The sequence below is a fragment of the Aaosphaeria arxii genome (genome assembly GCF_010015735.1).
Source record: "Aaosphaeria arxii CBS 175.79 unplaced genomic scaffold BU24scaffold_10, whole genome shotgun sequence".
Lineage (NCBI taxonomy): Eukaryota > Fungi > Ascomycota > Dothideomycetes > Pleosporales > Aaosphaeria > Aaosphaeria arxii.
The window spans coordinates 1,177,634-1,193,691 of NW_022983483.1; the positions used below are offsets into that span (position 1 = coordinate 1,177,634).

At 49.7% G+C, this 16,058-nt stretch overlaps 5 protein-coding genes across 5 annotated transcripts; 2 read left to right on the forward strand and 3 right to left on the reverse strand.

Moving 5' to 3' along the window:
• Positions 1 to 782: 782 nt before the first annotated feature.
• BU24DRAFT_355601 (uncharacterized protein) lies at positions 783 to 3,239 on the reverse strand (the record flags this gene model as incomplete). The annotated part of the gene is made up of 4 exons (XM_033523865.1): positions 783 to 1,543; positions 1,592 to 2,504; positions 2,603 to 2,607; positions 2,696 to 3,239. Coding segments are annotated over 4 exons (2,223 nt in total), but the record flags the coding sequence as incomplete, so codon positions are not given.
• A 1,068-nt stretch (positions 3,240 to 4,307) lies between these two features.
• On the forward strand, positions 4,308 to 7,291 carry BU24DRAFT_427353 (uncharacterized protein). Its single transcript, XM_033529206.1, has one exon. The coding sequence runs from the start codon at positions 4,639 to 4,641 to the stop codon at positions 7,084 to 7,086; it is 2,448 nt and encodes an 815-aa protein (XP_033379481.1). The 5' UTR covers positions 4,308 to 4,638; the 3' UTR covers positions 7,087 to 7,291.
• Positions 7,292 to 8,542: 1,251 nt separating this feature from the next.
• On the forward strand, positions 8,543 to 9,422 carry BU24DRAFT_355269 (uncharacterized protein; the record flags this gene model as incomplete). The annotated part of the gene is made up of 2 exons (XM_033523845.1): positions 8,543 to 8,830; positions 8,895 to 9,422. 2 exons carry the CDS (start codon positions 8,543 to 8,545, stop codon positions 9,420 to 9,422), a joined length of 816 nt encoding a protein of 271 aa, XP_033379482.1.
• An 80-nt stretch (positions 9,423 to 9,502) lies between these two features.
• On the reverse strand, positions 9,503 to 12,014 carry BU24DRAFT_427355 (tRNA pseudouridine synthase D). The gene has a single exon (XM_033529207.1). It carries the CDS (start codon positions 11,930 to 11,932, stop codon positions 9,560 to 9,562), a length of 2,373 nt encoding a protein of 790 aa, XP_033379483.1. The 5' UTR covers positions 11,933 to 12,014; the 3' UTR covers positions 9,503 to 9,559.
• Positions 12,015 to 12,148: 134 nt separating this feature from the next.
• BU24DRAFT_454628 (uncharacterized protein) lies at positions 12,149 to 15,841 on the reverse strand (the record flags this gene model as incomplete). Its single annotated transcript, XM_033531328.1, has 2 exons — positions 12,149 to 15,380; positions 15,835 to 15,841. 2 exons carry the CDS (start codon positions 15,839 to 15,841, stop codon positions 12,253 to 12,255), a joined length of 3,135 nt encoding a protein of 1,044 aa, XP_033379484.1. The 3' UTR covers positions 12,149 to 12,252.
• Between the last annotated feature and the right edge of the window lie 217 nt (positions 15,842 to 16,058).

A 16,058-nucleotide genomic window follows, 5' to 3' on the forward strand; every position in this document is an offset into this window, starting at 1 on the left:
GGAGTTGTTTTCATTGTTTGAATGGGATAGAAAAGGCTGGAAAAGGTTTTAGGGAGAGGGATCGCATTTGTTTGTTTGACACCATAGATGGAGGAGTGGGGAAGGGAATCCGCTGTCTATATACGGTTTAATACGATGGAAGTACAATGAAGCACACCGATACTTCAACTCTGGCATTCAGCAAAGAAGTATAACACATCACAGTCCGGCAAACAGGAGACGGAAAAGAGCATGGTCAATTGATTCATTTTTATTTCATTCTACGGATTGTAATATCGTTGGTCACTGCGTAAAGCTCCCGCCTCCTGAATTCATCGTGTCGGGAGAAACGGAACTTTCGTTTAATACCCCAATTCCGCTGTCTCCTGTTTCGTCCACTAAAATCGATTCCTCTTTCCTCGATTTATCTCATCAAGATGGAGAAGGGAGAAGGAAAACCAATCTTGTGAAAACTCCTATGCTATGATGTGTGTATATGTTGCTGTGATTTCATGTGTACTTCGTTCTGCGATAATATGGAAAACGCTTAAAGTTGAATTGGGGGAAGGAGAAGGGAAGTGGGGAGGCAATAGAACGCTATGCTGAAGGTTGATTGTTATGTTATCACTTCTGTGGGTTTCGTGATGGGGTGAGTGGTGCTTTGGAAGGTTTGGTGTGATCAAGTGCGTGAATAGTCATTCGTGGGGAGGTGTGATGGGTAGGCCACCCTTCCTTTTGTATTATCGAAGGCGAGAGGAGTCGGTGGGCGCCTTAAATGGAAATATCGAGACGTTGTTTATCGTTTAATCCAGCAGGTCGGTGGGCTGTGCTTGAAGCTCGGCTGGGAGGTACGATTTCAGACATGTCACGCCATCCAAAGACGACATAGGCTGTCCTAAGAACTTTTGAGTAGTCTTGTCGAATATTGATATGTCGTGAAGTTCCTCATCGGGTTCAGGCGAGAAAAGGGGTTCGTCGATAGGGAGGGGTGAGGGTATTGATGAAGGAGGCGCAGCATCCGTCAAGTCCAAGGCAGCGGTCGCAGCTACTTGATCCTGCCATGCTGACGCGGAAGCCACCACACTTGGTTCGATCGCTTCTGCTTCCGCATCCGTTTCTATTTCCTGCTCTAGATTGACCGGTACATCGCCAATCAAGCCTTCTGATGAGAATACAGGTGAAGGCTCTGCTGACGCTGAGATGGCAATTTCCGGTGAAGAGGTTGCCATATCATGAACAATCTCAGAGTAACGCTCAACATGCGTCACTGTGGTTGTGGATGTGGCTATTGCCGTAGCTGTAGTTGTCGCTGTGGTGGTAACTACTATCGAAGAAACCAGATCTGGTAGGCGGTCCTCAGGCAGTGCGTGAGGCAGACTCGAGGCTGGAAGCTGCATGTATACAGCTGGGTCGAGGTGCATGGCCAAGTAAACCACGACAACACTGAGGATCACAATGAAAACGTTCCTCTGGTCTTTTGCGAGAAGAACGAAATAGTTCTTGAGCAATGTGCCAAGGGAAAGCTCTTCCATGCGCGGTCGGCGAGAGGTCGACCGCAGGGTGCCTCGCGACCTACTACGGGAATAGGTATCTCGAGATCGAGGACGGGTACTAACTGCATCTCTGGATTCTGCCTCCTTGTTGACCCTACCCTCTAGAGCTCGGAATCGTTCGGCAACAGAGGCTGCTTCTGCGAGTGCTTGCGACTCGAATTGCAAACGCATAACCTCTGTGGCCTCGTCAATCTTCTCCTTCAGTGCTGCTTCAAATCGTAACTTTTCCTCGGCTTCATGTTGATCTTTCCTTTGGAGTTCAATCTCCTCTGCTTTGAGCTTCGCCTCTATAGAGATCTCCGCCAGACGCTTCTCCTCCACAGCGGCCTCTTCCAACTTCTTCAAGCGAACTGCTTCCTCCTCGACCTGTCTCTTCAGTTCAGCTTGGTAGAGTTCCTTGCGCTTTTTCGCCTCTGCCTCTTCCTTGATTTTCCTCTCGAGATCCTTCCGGACCTCGATCGGAATCCAGGGCGAGATTTCAACATCGCACCTCTCCATTTCGTTCCAGGCTGCAGCCCAGGCCCCGGAACGCATGAGTCCGTTCGCGGCATAGATCTTGATATCCCATTTTCTACTGCCCAAACCCACTCCCTTGCCTGGCTTTTTCATATGCTGATGACAGTCCATGCACATGCTCGTGTCAAGGTCGATGCTTGGTGCGGGTTTGTCGACATCCTCATCCACTGTAAGGGTGCCGCCGCTCATACGGCTACCGCGCCCTGCACTGTCACCGGCAACGCTGGTCTCCTCATCCTCGTCGGAAGATGACTCTTCCGAATCGGCAGGTGGGACGAAATGGCCGCATTTAAGTAGTCGGGGGGTCTTTAACTCCAAACTTTCCAATACTCTTTCTTCCAAGAGGTCATACTCGTCTCTTGGATGAGGGATTAGAACTCCGCGCCGCATCAGCACGATGTCCTGTAGCTTTTCCTCTAGAATTTTGTAGTTCTCGATCAGCCATTCTGGCATGACCTTCATCATAGCATCGGGCGAATAAGGAAATTGCATAGGTAATATAGTGACGTGCAAAAGAACCAGCGGCAAGGCCTGCTGGGGCGTAGGTGTCGCACGCGGACTCGGCAGCGCCTGTCCTTGAGAATCATGATAGCTTCTTGCCGATCGCCTTGAATCTGTAGTTGATGCTGGTGTCTCGGATCTCCCACTTCTGCTCGGTGTTGCTAGCTTGTACGTCCCTTTTATCCGCTCCCGGGGGTTGTCGTACGAGGCGAAAGGTGGAGGCGAAGACATCTGCATGGCTCGCACAGAAGACGGATTGCGGAATGGTGGCCGTTCTTTCCGTGGTGTGTATCGTGAGTCCGCCGACTGATTCGTTGATGAGATAGGTTTCGAGGCGACTGAGACTTCGGAAGGCAGACTTGAGATGAAACTTGTTGTCGTCACGGCAGAGATGTGGCGTTTTTGTGCAGACGAGAGTATAGAAGGTCGCGAGGTATAGGAGCCACGATATGGCTTAGGTTCGAGGTCACCCGCGTGATCGTTTTCGTTGTCGTGCTCCGCGTAATCGTCCTCAATGCTAGGAAGGGCTTCGTCGGCGCTGGGTAAAGACGGGTCGGAATTGAATGACATTTCGTCGTCGTAAACCTCGGAGGGGGAGGGAGGCCCCAGGTCATCTGAATCCTCATAGATGTGAAAGGGCGACGCGCCGGGTGGTGGGGTGTGGTGGATGGTAGTCATCGGAATGGAATGTAGGTAGGATCTGTACGTCGCGCGTGCGACGGAATGTGGTTGTACACAACAAATATGGTGGCGGGTTGCAGAATTTGGGTTGAGATCTCGATTCTAGACTTTCCGTCCCAATGATTGTATTAATTGGCGTAGTTATGCAATTAAGGATTCAATTGCGATTATCTTCAAGCGGTGTGGATTTGACGTGTGCTCTTGGGATTGTTGATGTTTAAATCGGACGTCTTGGTTGCAGGGGGTAACCGAAAGTGAACATCCAACCCCACATGGCGACCACGAACAACTCATCATACAGCCGCCGGACCAACAATCAATGGCGTTTAGTCCTTTCCGCAACGACTAATGGATTGGAAAGTGAGGCGTCAATCGAGGTCTCATTTCAAACCATAATTGGCGAGGATTCGTCATTGGATGAAGGACCAAACTGTCAGTATATTTCGAGTATGGTGCTTGAGCGCCTATTATATGTCTCCTGGATCAGGATCAAAATATTCTTCATGGTAACGATAGGTACGTAATAATATTCGGACTCGAAGACTCTATGATTTCAGCCCTACGTAGTACACTGCCTCTAATTGAGCTTCTTTCATGTCTTGTGGGCCGGTGGCATGCATGAGTTTGAACACACCTTCTACAGCACTTTGTATTCCAAGACAGCCATTATATCGTGAGAATGAATGCTAATGCATAGCTTGAAGTGGGAGGTCGATGACCTTGGCGTTGTATTTACTTCTTAAGGCTATTTCATCTAAATTCTCTTTCCGTTTGATTCATTGTATTCGATGTGACGCAGATCTCAACAAGGTGGTGCTGACGTTTGGCTGCAACACAATTCAAGCTGTGGGGTGCAATGTAGGCATGGTGATGTGAATATGGAATATTTGATCGAAGGTCACATCTTATTTGTGTCATCGTTCTCAAATTTTTGTTCAAAGAGACCTCATGAAATGTATTCTTCCCCCTTTTGGGAATTCTATTATGACAGTGAAGGTCACGTGAGCTCGCGACGCGCTACGCGTACCCCAATGTCACCTTTTCGAAGTTGTGGTGCGGAAGGATAACACCACAACTCATCAGCTCTCCGGAGTCAATAAAGACCGCCATAATGATAAGAAAGCCATTCCGGCTTCCCAGCTTCGTCCGACCCGCCCCAAAAAGCAGCGAACCACCAAAAAAAAAGCGGCGTATTTCCTCGGACTCCCACTCAGACGTAGAGCGCAAGCCGCTCGCGGCCGTGAAGAACTCGACAACGCCCTCAGTCCCAGCCGACGCAAACGAGCAATACTACACCGTTTTGTGGAGAAAATATACGACCAAAAAGAACAAAACATGGGACGGCGATGGCATATTGTCGGTCATTGGAGGCCAGGCAATACTAGCCAACAGTGAGACTGGGAAAGAGATGGGAAAGACTGCGTGTGCAAGGCCACTTCTACCCGGATCAACTCTCTCGATAGGAGGAAAAGATGTGGAAGTCGACGCATCAATGTCTAAGGAGGAATTTCTTTCAGGACGCGCGTTTCTTGGTGCTACAGCTGCAAAGCCTGTGCCAATACCCAAACCCACCGCACCAATCAACGATATCAAGTTCAAGAAACATTCAAGTGGGTTAAAGATCGATTCCAAACCCGGAGCCATTCTCAAGACTTCGGACAGAGCCGGTGTGGCATTGCGTGACGAGGAAAATGAAGACACACCATTTCGACCGGAACTCAAGCCAAAAGCTGCGCGAATGCAGTTCAAGACACCCATGTTGAACAGCACTGTCGTGCCCAAAGGGAATCCTTCAATTCCCCAACCACGCCATGACCCAACGTTGCCTAATGCTCTGATCATGAAAAAACCAACGATCGTTCCAAAAGGAAAGCAGGTGGTAGATGTTGTTGTCGACCCTTTACTGAGCAAACACCTCCGTGAGCACCAACGGGAGGGTGTTCAATTTCTTTACGAATGCGTGATGGGCATGCGTTGCGAAGGCGAGGGTGCAATCATGGCCGATGAGATGGGTTTAGGGAAAACATTGCAGACCATTGCATTACTCTGGACTTTAATGAAACAGAATCCGATTCACGACAGTCCACCAGTAGTCAGAAAAGCACTGGTTGTCTGCCCTGCCGGCTTGGTGGAGAACTGGAGACGCGAATTTCGGAAATGGCTGGGCAATGAGCGCATAGGTGTCTTTGTGGCAGATGCAAAGAACAAAAAGATCACGAATTTTACCAAGGGAAAGGCGTACAATGTCATGATTGTGGGATACGAGATGCTCCGCGTAGTACAGGAGGACCTCAAGAAAGGCCACGGAGTTGACATCGTCATCGCTGACGAAGGACATCGATTAAAGACGGCGAATAACAAGGCCATGCTCGCCATCCAGTCTCTCAACACTGAGCGAAGGATTATTCTCTCCGGAACCCCGCTCCAGAATGACTTGAGTGAATTTTATACTGCCATCGACTTTGTTAATCCAGGTCTACTCGGAAAGCGACCCGCTTTCAAACGTGAATTCGAGGTGCCGATTGTACGCAGTCGTCAGCCGAATGCTAGCGAAGCGGAGCTTGAAAAGGGGGAGGCGCGATGGAAAGAACTGGTCAATTTGACCAGTCAATTCATGATACGCCGGACGGCAGAAGTTCTCTCCAAGTATCTCCCTCCCAAGACTGAGCACATTGTTTTCTGCAAGCCAACTACCGCCCAATCGAATGCTTACCGGAGCATCCTCGCCTCGCCCTATTTTACCGCTGCCCTCGGAAATGCAAATAACGAAATGGCACTCCAGCTAATCACTATCCTGAAGAAGATGTGCAACAGTCCGTCTTTGCTCAAATCGTCAAAGGATGGAGAGGATACCCCATCAGAGATGCTTCAAAGTCTTCTTCCTTTGATTCCACCTCCTATCCTCAGATCGCATGCCTGCAGTACCAAGCTCCGTGTCCTCGACTCTCTGCTCCATCGCATATTCAACACAACGAAAGAGAAGATAGTGATCGTGTCCAACTACACCACCACTCTCGACATGATCGAACAACTCCTCACTTCCCTCAGTTACAAATACTTACGTCTAGATGGTAGTATACCCTCCTCCAAACGACAGCCGCTCGTGGAAAAGTTCAACCGCACTGACCAGCGCACTGCCTTCGCCTTCCTTCTCTCCGCCAAATCGGGCGGCGTGGGTCTCAATCTGATCGGAGCAAGCCGCATCGTTCTCTTCGACATCGATTGGAACCCCGCCACCGATCTCCAGGCGATGGCGCGTATCCACCGCGATGGCCAGAAGCTTCCGTGCAAAATCTATCGCTTTCTCGTGCAAGGTGGGTTAGACGAGAAGATCTATCAGCGCCAAGTCATGAAGATGGGTCTGGCGAATGCGGTCGTCGATAATAAAGCTAGCGCGTCGTCCTTCTCGCGAGAAGAGCTGAGGGATCTCTTCAGATTGGATGAACGGGAGACGTGTCAGACGCATGACTTGCTCGGTTGTAAATGTGGAATGAAAGGTGCGCCGGAATTGGACGACATTGACGAATCTTCTGCTGATACCGGGGATATGACCATTGGCGACGATGAGGATGAAGAAGACGACGATGCGTTCCCCGTGCTCCAACCCGCAAGTAAAGTCGATATGGCGGCTCAGGAAGCTAAAATCGCGCAACGCGCACAGAACAAGCAACCAAAGCTGAAGATGCTAATGGAGTACGCACACATTAACACAGAGTATCTCCGCGATACTACCAATCCGGATAAGAGTCAAGATGATGACGATATGGCGCTTCTTGTCGACGATGATGTCCTGCTTGAGGTATTGAGGGAGCCAGATTGCAGGGTTGGGTTCCTTCTCACGAAGAGTTCGTCGTAAGGATGTCAACAGTAATCTTCATCATTTTATGACAGGGGAAAGCTATTAATAAGTAACCTGGGATTTTCATGTATCATAGATATAGAGGCCTTTATTTCCATATATTCATGGGATTGATTCTTCCCCTACATTAGACGTAAGATACTCTTTGAAGATCACCGCTTTAGCCCTCTCATATTACATTAGTTTAAATGATAACACAGAATACATTAGCTGCTGATCTCCTACGCGTTCTGTCTCAAAGTTTTATACCGCCGTTAAAGCAAGCTTGACTTCCATGCTCGTTATAATTCGTAGTGCAGCGTGCAGCAACCTTGATATTATGTTGTACGTACATGTAAAACAATAAAATATATGCTATCCTGATGCTTTGCTTAGGAGACGTGTCATTCAGATAATGGAGTAAAGGTCATGGATCAACCTTAGACTGGCAATGTCCGATACTGCGATGTGATAGTGAAACGGATGTATCTAGGTGAATTGTACATAGGGCCAGTCTCGATGCTTTAAACGTCGAAGAGAAAAGTGACAGGATTGAGAAGCATGCATCAACTATAGTCCTTGGAAACTCGAGCTTTTCCTCGCTAGGCCCATATCATGCCCCTCTTTCAAATCGCGATTCGATATCATGGTGCCAGCTCTGTTTAGGGAATCTTTGTTCGCCGATTTGATATGTTTGAGCTGCTTCGCCACCGCCTCTGGTGGGAGAAAATTGCACTACTGTCTTGGGTGGGATTGCTAGAAAGACATAGAATTGCTTCTAATAGATTTATCGTGTACTTGAAGTTGCAAGATGTCAAGGTACTCCAGTCAGTCTGCTCGCTTGACATTGAGCAATCTGGATACTACTAGAATATTGCATATCGCTATCATATTATATGACTGAGACGACTGTATTAGGTTTGCATCAACGAGGGCTATTTTTTTATCAAAGATTGGAGTGTAATTACAACAGGCATCGTAGAAAGTTTGTTAAGGTAATGATCAATCATGCTTTGAGGTGCTTTGTTCTACGTACTTAATCTAAGTATCTGGTATCCCCGCTTGCGTCATCCCGTCAAAGCCGATCAGCTCTGTCAACCACAACCACAACACTAGACACAGCCATGCTTGGACTTCGCGTGGCATACGCAAAGAACCAAACTTTTGTGAAAGGTCTCTACTATTTGAAACCCATCTAGTCGTTCACAACAATGCAAGGGAACATGGTTGCCTTTTACCTCAGTATTGTGTTATCTTCCATCCCAAACATCACAGATGACCCTCTCTTCAAAGCGAAGGATCCGTATATGGACCTCATGAAATCATTGACTCTGAACTGAATTACATCCAACGTCATTGAAATTTCCAACCTCCAATCGTGAGCGTCCGTATTGCAAGGCCAGTAGGGCAAAAAAAGAAAATCCTTTATCTATATATCACAATGAGTCCCTCGTCGTCGTCCCACACCGATCCTATGATCACTCCGACCCGATCACATCTCCTATCCCACGGCCTGAAGAACTTCCTCAGTAAATCAAACCTAACGCACCCGCAAAAGAACTTCACCGTAAACGAGCACAACGCCGAAGTCAGAGCCATAATGTCCACCCAAACGCAGCAGCAGAGCTTCGGGTTTCCCAAATCCAGCTCCGCTCCTGGCGAACATTTCGAGCCAAGGCAGACGGCTACGAGTGAAGATTACACGCCCGATCCGAGCAAGAGTATCAAGTTGTCGCCGGCCAGACAGAGACTCGTTGACGATGTATGCATTCTTCCTCGCCGTGAAGCCGAACAAAGACCCGTTTTACTAAGCAGCAATGTCCCAGATAATTGCACTGTACAGCTGCCAACCCACAGTCGAGCGCGTCAAGCGCTACACTCCAGATTGCGTCTACGACGACCAATTCGTGTACGCCAACGACCGATACAAGATGGCGGGGCAATGGTTCGCTCTGCCTAAGCTATTCAAATCGTCCATCAACGAGTCATACGAGGTCATTCGATCCGACGACGAGATCATCCAGTTCAAGAACAAGCAGTCATGGACGTTTCGACTGATCCCAAAGACGGCGACGATAACGGGGTTGGTGTCGTTGTCCTTGGATCCAGATTCCAGGGATGGAGAGTTCATGCAGATTAAGTACCATAAAGATCAGGCGAATGAGAAGGATTATAGTCACGAGGGGCTGGGGTTCTCGTTTAAAAAGTGGCAGGCGGATAATGTGGTGAAGCATATGGATACACCGGAGTTGAAGGAGTTCGAAGCTGATAAGTTGGCGGCGAAGGAACATGTCAGGAAGTATGGGACAGGTAAGGAGGAGGGCGATGCGCCGAAGCATGACTTTACGAGATGAGAATGTAAAGATCGCGTCTGTAATGGTCCAGGTCGGAGATTGATTGTGCACAACTGTTTATGAAGGGACAAATTTGATGCGGGATGATGAATGATGTATTTATGATTCATGTCTAAATGATATACTTTTCGTTTCGTCTATCGTCCACCCATGAATTGAGGCTGGTACGCTTTCACACCTCCAGCCTTCATGAGCTCTCGCAGCGCCACTGTCGCATACTGGCTGGAAGCCAGTTGCAAGCTCAGGACAACTGCAATCTTTTTCTGTCCCTGGATGTCCTCATTGCTTTCTACAGCAGGAATTTCCTTCTTGTCCCCAGCCGGCTCATCAGCTGGCTTTTTGCTTTGCTTCCTAAGCTTCTCGAGATCCGTCTCAACGAACTGTTCGTCCTCCTTGACATATTCATGCAGGGTGAAGGAAATGGGCTGGATCGGCTTGGCCAGGAACTTTCGGTATCCACCGCTGAGACTGATTTCTCTCCAACTGCGGCGCATCTTGTACGGATCAAGGTGACCACCACGGTCGCTGCCCATAAACTCCTTGTAGAACTCGCCAATAGCATTTCGTGGGTACTCGACATCAAACCCTGGTTGCGGAAGGACGACATCCCAAATGTTATACTGGCCGCTCTCTGCTTCCTTTTTAGTAAGAGGACGCGCTCGTTCGAATTGATCTTCGTCGTTCACGGCGCTGTCTTCCCCAGCGGGGTTGATAATCATCTCGCCATCCTGGTCAACCGTGTCGGGAGCTGCGTCGTCGCCTGAACCGTCCTTGTCCTTATGTTCGTCTACGAGGACGAGGTCTCCTTCGACGACCTTGGAACCGTAGGTTGTCCATCGCTTGCCGGCGACAACGTTCCACACGAGACTTTGGTAAGCGTGCACGTACATCAACCGCAAGTTCCTTGGAATGGTCATCAACGCTCCCCTGTAGTCGTTCAACCGATCATAGGCTCTGGTCCGGCTGTTCCTGGAGCTCAGATGCTGTATGATGTTGCGTTCAGCAGCGAGTTTCTTGGGGAGTAGACGAAGCGCTTCGTTGCCGTCCTGCTTGGTTTTCCAGGCATGGAGGCCTTTGGCGCGCGCGCGATCGTCTTTAGATACGAGGATCGCTGGGTCCTCCTCATCGTTCTCGGCAGCAGCGAGCGCAACCTCGCTGTAGGCTAATAGATCATCCACGGCGCCCTTGAAGTTCTCTTGCAGAAGCTTGATCCCGATGGCATCAGTGCTAGCAGCGAAAGATCCAAAACGCTGCAGTCCATAGTAATTGATAAACCCGTCTTTTGAAAAGCCCTCAACGGCCTGGGACACAATCTCGTTCGCTGATTGGAAGCGCTGTGCAGCATCCAACCCTTCCTCCTTTTCGAAGTGGCAGTCCCTGAGAGTGATGGTAAACTCGTTGCCCATCAAATCTCCCAATCGAAGATCATGCTTCTTATACTCGTAGTCTCCGAGTGCGGCATTGAAAAGCTTCTTGCTCACACCGGCCATTCTCTCAGCACTTTGCCTCTTAACGCAGACACGCTGAACCGTACAGGCTCGTCGGTCCTTTGTACCCGCGAAAGAATAGCTCTTCGACCCGCCGCCAGTGATGCTTCCGAGGAAACCCACGATCTCCATGGTATCCTTGTTCTCCTTGTACAACGTAAAGTGCAAGAACTCTCCCCCACGCTCTTCCCACGCCAGAGACCCTCTCATCCGCTCAGTATCTCTATCCCTATCCCCACCCCTCTTATTCTTATTGCCTCTCTCCGCAGGCGGCCTCGCCTTGATCCTAATCGACTGATCCGGCTCCATGCCGCTCTCAAGCATGTTCGGAAACACTCGTCGCAGTGTCTGATGTGCCTGCGTCCGCAACTCTTTATCCGCAATCGGCGCCGCCAGCACAGCCTTGAACTCCTTCGCCTTGCGCGCGGGGTGCTTGCGGACCTGCGCGACCAACTTGATAACCTCGGTCGTCGTGTCCTCTCCGAAAATCGCATGGAGAGCCGCGAGGTCTTCCTCTGAAACGTTGGTGCTGGCTTCGTCCTCGCCATTCGCTTTTGCGTCGCTCTCGCCAGTTCCATCTGTAGCACGCTTCTCTTCGACAGCGTCTGCTTCCTTTTTCTCGGGACCATAACCAATGTCCTTCATATCCACATCACCACCTTTGGTCTCCTCAGCTTCCCCTTGCTCGCCCCCACTCTTCTTCTTCGGCTCCCGACTAGGCCTTTTCACGCCAGTGCTAGTCAAATGCACGACGCGCCCATCAAGCCCGATCTCATTAACCAAGAAATCGGTGTACCGCTGCTTCAGCACGCCCGAGAAGCCAAGGCCCGGAGACACATACTCGGTTATTCCGGCGCGGAGCTCGCGATCCTGGTCTGTCGTCTGCGCTGCTGGTGTTGCTGTTGCTGATTGCAGAGACGAGGTGGTAGGAGTGGATGCAGTAGGCACGGCATTGGGAGTAGAGGATGGGGAGTCGAGACGCGCACGTTTGCTGGGACGCGGGTCCTCTTCGCGGTCGCCCATTTTCCTTTTTGCGAAGACTTTTCTTACGCAATTGGGTGGGTGTGAAGGAATAGGTGTGTTGAGAGTGAGGAGAATGTTCAATGGGATGGACGAGAAGTTTGGGGAAAGGAAAAGTTAGCGGGGGAAGTTTTTCGCGAGGTCCTCAGCACGGACTTGTAACGGATGGCATCTATCAAGCGCAGCTTCCTGCGCTTCATTTCATCACGAGTTTGTATGGAGAAATATTTATAATGTAGAGTATCGTGTTTGATATCTTCCATGTTTTCTTACATATTCGCCATTCCTTCTACTGTATCATCGTACAAATATTTCCCTACGGATCAATTATTTCTCTTCATTTTTTTCTTCTTCCCTCCACCCTCCTTACCGTCGCCATTCTTCTTTCCATTGCCATTCATGCCCTTTCCCTGCTCGGCATTGCCACCATCTTCTTCATCTTCTTCAGAAACAAGCAACTTGTTCAACGCGTCGTTGAACTTATCCAATTGCGCTATGTCGCCTATCCTAACGCGCATGTAGTCGAAGGCAATGGCGACTTTCATGTTCTTGTTGCTTCGGATCTTAATGATTTGCTCTTTACTTGCGCTGTGCTGCTGCTGTTGCACTGGAGTAGCAGTTGTGGTAGTGTCCATGGCTACTTCATCTACGTCCATGGGCCCGTCAGTATCCCCGGACGCACGATTCGTCGCGTTTCGCCTGCTTTCGCCATCATCCTGCACCGTCTCGATTACGGGAATCTTCTGGTACCGCTGCGAGAAATGCGTCAGTACAACAGCGGTAGCATTCATTGCCGCACCGATGCCCAGGGCTTCCGAGGTGGTGGAGTGTTTCTTCGCGATGGCGTCGCCACGAAGTTCATCATCGAAAGTAGCTTCGTGGATGAGGACGCTGGTGTTGCGACCTATGGTAGCAAAATTATCGCTCGGGCGGCAGTCTCCGGAATAAGAAATCTTCAGAGGAGGTACGGTTGCAGAGGAGGATTCGGGGGGGAACGTAAAAGAGACGGCCATGGCACCATGGCAATGCTTGACGCGGGTAGCCTGTATATCAGCGAAGCCAAATATTGATTCGTAGTCGTTACGATTAACGATTTGGACGGTCTGTGGATCAGCATAGTCGGACAGATGCAGCTTGGATCCCGTCGCGTTGCCTGCGGACACTGATGTAATCTGGAGTGGAAGAATGCGACTGTAGCCGAAGTCTTCAACAGAGGAGTATTCATGCAGCCATTGCAGCATGCCATCGTGTGATATGACAGCAAGTCCACGCTCAGAAGCAGTTTCTACAAGGTTGACTGCTGACGGCCTGGTTTTAGTCGGGACGCCCTTGTGAGCGACGGTGTACCAGGCTTTGATCAACGATGCCGTTCCAAGGTGATGGTCAGCATGGAGATGGCTTATCCATATCATACGCAGATTCCGAAGCACATCGACAAGTTCATCGGGTTTGAATACACGCTGTAGCTGCCCGATGGTATTCTCACCGCAGTCAAGTAAATAATTGCCGATTCCAGGGACACGGACAAGTGTGGCAGAGACATTTCGATATTTCGAAGGTAGCGCCGAACCCGTACCCAAAGTGATGACCTCTGTATCCGGGTGAGCTATCAGCTGCCTCCATGCCTGCAATCTTTCCTTGTCTTTCTCGATATTCTCGTGAGCCGCCTTCGCTAACTCAATAATTTCGGTAGGGGTTTCTTTCTCAACGGCTTGTATGTCTACGAGCGGAGGAACACCGTCCCGCTGCAGTTCGTACTTTGGCATTAAGCGTAACTTCATGCCCCTTTCTGCCAGGATAGCATTTGCGGGTATTCCCCCTTGTGTTCCTTTGTTGGAGCAATACTTTTGCTGTGGTACTGTAAAATTATCATGGACGGGAATATGATATCGCTCCCCATCGATTTGCGCAAGACGTGTTGTCTGTGCAGCCACGGAGTCTAGTGCGATCCGATTAGGGCTCTCGTCGCCAGATGAAATAACATGCTGAACCTGATCGAGCTTTTTTATGAAATCATTCAGTATAGGGTGTCCAGACACGCCGGGACCAAGAATCCAAATGACCGTTTGGACGCCCTCCATAACGCTGGTAGAAGTAAGTTCTTCCCTCTGCACCAGGTTCTCTATGTAGTCCACAGACGGCACATCCAATATGGCGGCACCCTGTCCTGGCCGATCTGGCCCAACGACCATGTCAGGGGTGATGGTTTCCCCATCCTCATTCTGCACAGAGTGGCCTGCCGTAAGCTTTGAGTATGCTTGTCCACGTGGAACACGGAGCTCCTGCGCTCGCTTTACGTCGAACTTCCCGCGGGCAGCGTGTGTGCGGACAATGTAAGAGAGAGACTCCTTTGATGGTTTTGTAGGTGGTAGCGCTCGCACCATTGCAGCAGGCCAAGGCGTTCGAGTCAAGACCTTCACATCGGGGAGAGGTTCTGAACCACCAGGCATTGGCCCATGATAGTTTTCAAGTTTGTTGGTCGATGGGTTACGGACATACATGGCGGCGGGCATCTCGACCTCCGAGATATGACGTTCGACCAGAGTATCGAAACTCCAGCTTGAGTCGAACATTTGTTTGAGTAAATCGGTGCGTATGTCATCGTATCTCTTTTCTCGCTGTTCCACACTTTCGCCATCTACTGGCTGGAAATCTTCAAAAGAATTCAGTTGTGTGTCAAATAACCGCTTTTGGGCCTCGATAGCTCCTTCTAAATCGGAATCAACGTCCTGGCTTTCTTCAGAAGGCGCAATGGACATTGCCCAAACATTAATCAGATCGTCTTGCCACGTGGGTGGGATATCGCCTTTTTCATCCTTACTAGCAGGAGCACTCTTATACTCGGTTGCGGTGATGGGCAGTCCTTTTCTAAAGATAAATCTCCGGCACGTAGACAGCATGTGCTTCAAGTTCGGTGCGCCATAGACATTCAACCTAGGTCGCGGGGGCGCCGAGGCACCCTTTACATCTCCCTTCTTGCGGTACAACTCCATCGCTGTCTCATATGATGTTGTGGAGGCATCCGCAAGGGTCAGAGTCATGCCAATCAGCCCGCCGATATTGTGCCATTCAGTCCTGCCTGTTATGAAAAACTCCTGAGCCTTCATAAGACGAGCGCCCATTTGCGTCATGGCTCGCTGTGTACCCTCCGCCTGGCTCCCGAAAAGATAATGTCGCTTGGGACATTGTAGCATCAATGTTGTGCCTGCTGTATCCGCTGTCGGAGTCGTGATGACCACGAGTGAGGTGTCCATTTCTCCAGCTCCAATCAGCAATCGTCGGCCGCGACGGTGTTTCTTTTTCGCCTTGGAAGGGTTCGTGATGTTCGGGAGGGGTGCAAGAAGCGGTTTGCGTATGCGGCTACTCCATTGGGAAGATGCAGCTACTGGGATCTGCTTCGAATTTCCTTCGGGTTCGACGAGATGCTCTTGAACGGTCTCAACTTCCTGTGCTAGAGTTCGTGTAGAGGGTATAATCTGGTCTAGAATGCTGCGGAAAACTGAGCTTTTCACGCTTGTCGTTGAAATGCCCCGCCGTACGCAGAGTAGGAAGCGTGGAGTGCGGGACCGAATTGTAAAGGCCGTGAAGGTCGTGAATTGCCCCACGACTGCTGGATTGAAAGCCAATATGGCAGGATTATAGCATGGACTTGAATGATGGTATTATATCTTCACAGCTCTATAAGGGTGATCGATTGGATTGTAGCGCTCCGCCGTGTAATCGTCGCTCCATAACTTTTTGATCGGAGGTATCAACGATTCGCCGATGACTGGCTGACTAACCACAAGAAGAAAGAATAAATAGGTACAAACCTCAAAGTCTCCGCAACTCAAAAATCTGGGGGAAACAGGACAGTGTCACAATTTGGGTTTGGACTACTACTGCTGAAAAGAATATAATTGTACTTTTCATGTGTGTTATATTCGAGTCGAACTATATACACGCCACATAGGACGTCCTTCGAGTCAATGCCAATAATGGAGCGCTATCCATGGTCCCTATGATAACCAGTATACACGATTGAAGTCCTTATAAAACCAAAGACCAAACGCCACCTCCCAATTGCTGAAACCTCTATATCAAGGCCAGCTTATTCAGTACAAAAGAAATCGTTCAAATCGTTTGATGA